Genomic DNA, 3,406 nt, shown 5'->3' with positions numbered 1-3,406 from the left:
TTAGAGAGAGAAAACCAACTGAAACAGAGATATATGACCACTATCTTTGATGATATGGATAAGGGATACATAGCAGCTGTTACGAACCAGGATGCAAAGAACATTTGGTATCTACCGCATCTTCCCGTCATCAACAAGCAAAAACCAGACAAGATAAGACGAGTGACGAATGAAGCCTCAAAATACAAAGGGGTTTCTTTGAACGATGCACTGCTTAGAGGACCGGAGCTTTTGTGCTATCTACATGGACTTCTTCTACGGTTGCGTCAGTACAAGGTTGCAGTAACAGCAGACATAGAGGCTATGTTCATGCAAGTTGGAATCAGAGAAGAAGACCCAGATGCTCTCAGTTTTTTGTGGAGCAACAATGATGAGGAGAGGACATCCAAATACCAACAACTCATTTTTGGAGCAACTTGTTCTCCTGCCTGCGCGTTTTTTTGATCTGCTAAAAGGCGCCAACGATAACAGACAAGAACTTCCAAAAATATTTGATTCAATCACAAAACAATTCTACATGGATGACTTCATTCAAACTTTCTCAACAGAGGAAGAGGCAGCAAATACAGCGACTGAGCTGAAACCTGTTCTCAAAACAGGGGGATTCAATCTCACCAAGTTTCTCAGCAATAACCCTGCTGTGCTGGAAAAGATTCCAGAGAAAGACAGAGTTGGAATTCAAAAGCTACAAAGGATATTTGGTCAAACATGGAACCTTGAATTCGATCAAATTCCTTTTGCGAAACCGAGACTGAGCTATGAAAAAGAGAATATCACACAGAGAAAGCTTCTCTCAATGGCTGCTTCTTTGTTTGATACCAATGGGTTATTCTCGCTTTTTGCAATTCGACTGAGATGCATTTTGCAAAAAGTCATCAAACAAGGACACAATTGGGACCAGCTACTATCAAAGGAACATTACGACGAAATTCAGCAATGGATGGAAGACTTCCAGAATATGCCTCCAATTCAAATCCCCAGATGTCTAGTTCCCAACGTCGATGGAACTCACCAGTTGCACACCTTCACAGACGCTTCACTTTCAGCAGTATCAGCAGTGTTGTACCTCAGGACAATCTCCGTTGACGACACAATAGCTACCCACTACGTCATCAGCAAGTCCAAGGTGGCACCAATCAAGCAGATGAGCATTCCCAAATTGGAGCTCGAAGCAGCTACATTGGGAGCACAACTAGCAGGCTTCTGTGAGACCGAGATGACAATAGATCTGAAGAACAAAATGTTTTGGACCGACAGCACAGCAGTACTCAGCTGGATCAAATCAAAGGATCAACAGAAGATGTACATCGCAAATAGGCTCAACAAAATTGATGAGAACTCAAACAAAGACGACGGGCTACACGTACCAGGAAAAATGAACCCGGCTGATCACGGTACCAGAGGTCTAGCTCCATGCGGTCTTCAAAAATTGTGGATAACAGCACCTTCTTTCTTGATCAAAACTGAGAGCGAGTGGACATTCTCCGGTGACAAAACAGCTCAAACATACGCCACTCAAGTTGATGTCAAGACCAGTGAAAAACCGTTGGTAGATCCAAACAGACTTTCAAATTGGCCTAGACACCTTGGCACAATTAGGACAGTGTTTTGGGCAGTACGCGTACTGAAGAGGTTGATCAAAGGCGACGTAGCTTGCGACTTGCACGACTTCGCGGCTGACGAAAACAAGGCTCGGAACTTTCTCTTGAGGATATCTCAGTCCACACACTTCAAGGACACAGTTTCTCGACTTCAAAGTGGACTACCCCTAGACAAAAAGGACAAACTATTACCATATACACCCTTTCTCGATAGCGACGGACTCCCTAGGGTTGAGGGACGAATTCAGAAATCTGGATTGCCTTTTCAGAGCAAACATCCGGTGATACTCGACAGCAGGTGCAGAGTTGCCAAAATGCTTATCGAGAAAACACATCACGACTGCGGGCATCATGGAATTGAACACGCTCGTGCACATATCCAAGCAACGCTCATAATAGTTGGAATCCGCAGAGCTCTAAGAACCTTAGGGAAGTACTGCTTCATCTGCAGACGCTGGCGAGCAGACAATGTCAGACCGAAGGTGACTTCTCTACCAAAATTTCGTTTTCCGGAGTACACCAAAATCTACCCATTTGTGAATACTGGAATGGACATGTTCGGTCCTTTTCACATTGAAAAATCCAGAACCCAGACAGAACTGAATTATGTCTGCATCTTTACATTCTTGGTCACAAGAGCAGTACACTTGGAAGTTTGTGAGGACATCTCCACTGACTGTCTACTAACGGCTATTCGACGTTTTGTATCCGGACGAGGATACCCTGATGTCATTGTTTCAGACAACGGGAATAACTTTGTTGGAGCTAATCAAGCAATGAAACTCAATTTTCAGGAAAACTTCAAACCAGACAACAACTACAAACGTCTCCAGCTGGCGCAACAGAACATCCAGTGGACGTCCAGTCCACTTCTGGCACCGCACTTCGGAGGCGTTTGGGAACGACTTATCCAGTCGGCTAAACGAAGCCTGCTTTTTGTCCTCGGAAACCGCCGACTAAACTTTTCAGTCCTCCATACAGTCGTATCGGAGGCAGAAGGAATTCTTAATTCACGCCAACTGACACATGTTGGGAGCACTTTGATCGACGAGGAACCATTAACACCGAATCATTTCCTGATTAGAAGACGCCACTTCTTCCTTAAAACCTCTGGCAAACAACAGAACTCGGTTTTCAATTAAAGACTTCAAGGAGTCACAGACACTGTTGGAACACTATTGGTCTCGTCTTCTCAAAGAGTTTGTAACGGAACTTAACAGACGGACAAAATGGCAGGAAGCCAATGCTGAGCTCAAGGAAGACGATGTTGTTTGGCTCTACAAAGATTTTACATCCCGAGGAATTTGGCGCATTGGTCGGATCGTCAAAGCACATGTGAGTAGAGATGGAGTGGCAAGAAGCTTCGACATCAAGACCAATACTGGCATGGTGCAACGTGCCGCAGTGAGATTGGGTAAAGTGTTTGAAACTGGCAATTATTCTTATTCTTCGTTGGCCGCGGAGGGTGAATGAATACTCCTTCAAGTATGTCAAACTGATGCATAAAACTCACTCAAGCGAAAACTTTTGAGGCAGTAAATTTGAATTTCTGATGTCAATTATTTTGTTCTTTTCTGATAAATTTATTTGCTAAGTTTTCTTGTTGCTTGCCGGAGTGTAAACGGTCCGTAACCGTTTAGCCCCAATCCTTCCCCTTGTTATTTAGTTCAAATTTATTGATTTCATATTTATTATCGCTGTAAAAGTCATATCTTTAACTTTGATTTTTCATGACTTTTAATGCCAAACCTTTTCATTCACTATCATACATGAGTTTCATCGTGCCACACTTAACTCTGATCGTA

At 43.4% G+C, this 3,406-nt stretch overlaps 1 protein-coding gene across 1 annotated transcript; it reads left to right on the top strand.

The window, feature by feature from the left end:
- Nucleotides 1-517: 517 nt before the first annotated feature.
- On the top strand, nucleotides 518-2,743 carry LOC142339679 (uncharacterized). The gene has a single exon (XM_075389899.1). The coding sequence runs from the start codon at nucleotides 518-520 to the stop codon at nucleotides 2,741-2,743; it is 2,226 nt and encodes a 741-aa protein (XP_075246014.1).
- The last annotated feature ends 663 nt before the right edge of the window (nucleotides 2,744-3,406 follow it).

Source organism: Convolutriloba macropyga, chromosome 5 (genome assembly GCF_964194025.1).
Source record: "Convolutriloba macropyga chromosome 5, txConMacr16.3, whole genome shotgun sequence".
In the NCBI taxonomy this organism is placed as follows: Eukaryota; Metazoa; Xenacoelomorpha; order Acoela; family Convolutidae; genus Convolutriloba; species Convolutriloba macropyga.
The sequence above is the reverse complement of the archived record's forward strand: the minus strand, read 5'-3'. Positions and strand labels throughout refer to the sequence as shown.

Coding starts and splice junctions, on each gene's coding strand:
- LOC142339679 (XM_075389899.1), top strand. CDS start 518: ATGGATGACTTCATTCAAACTTTCTCAACAGAGGAAGAGGCAGCAAAT.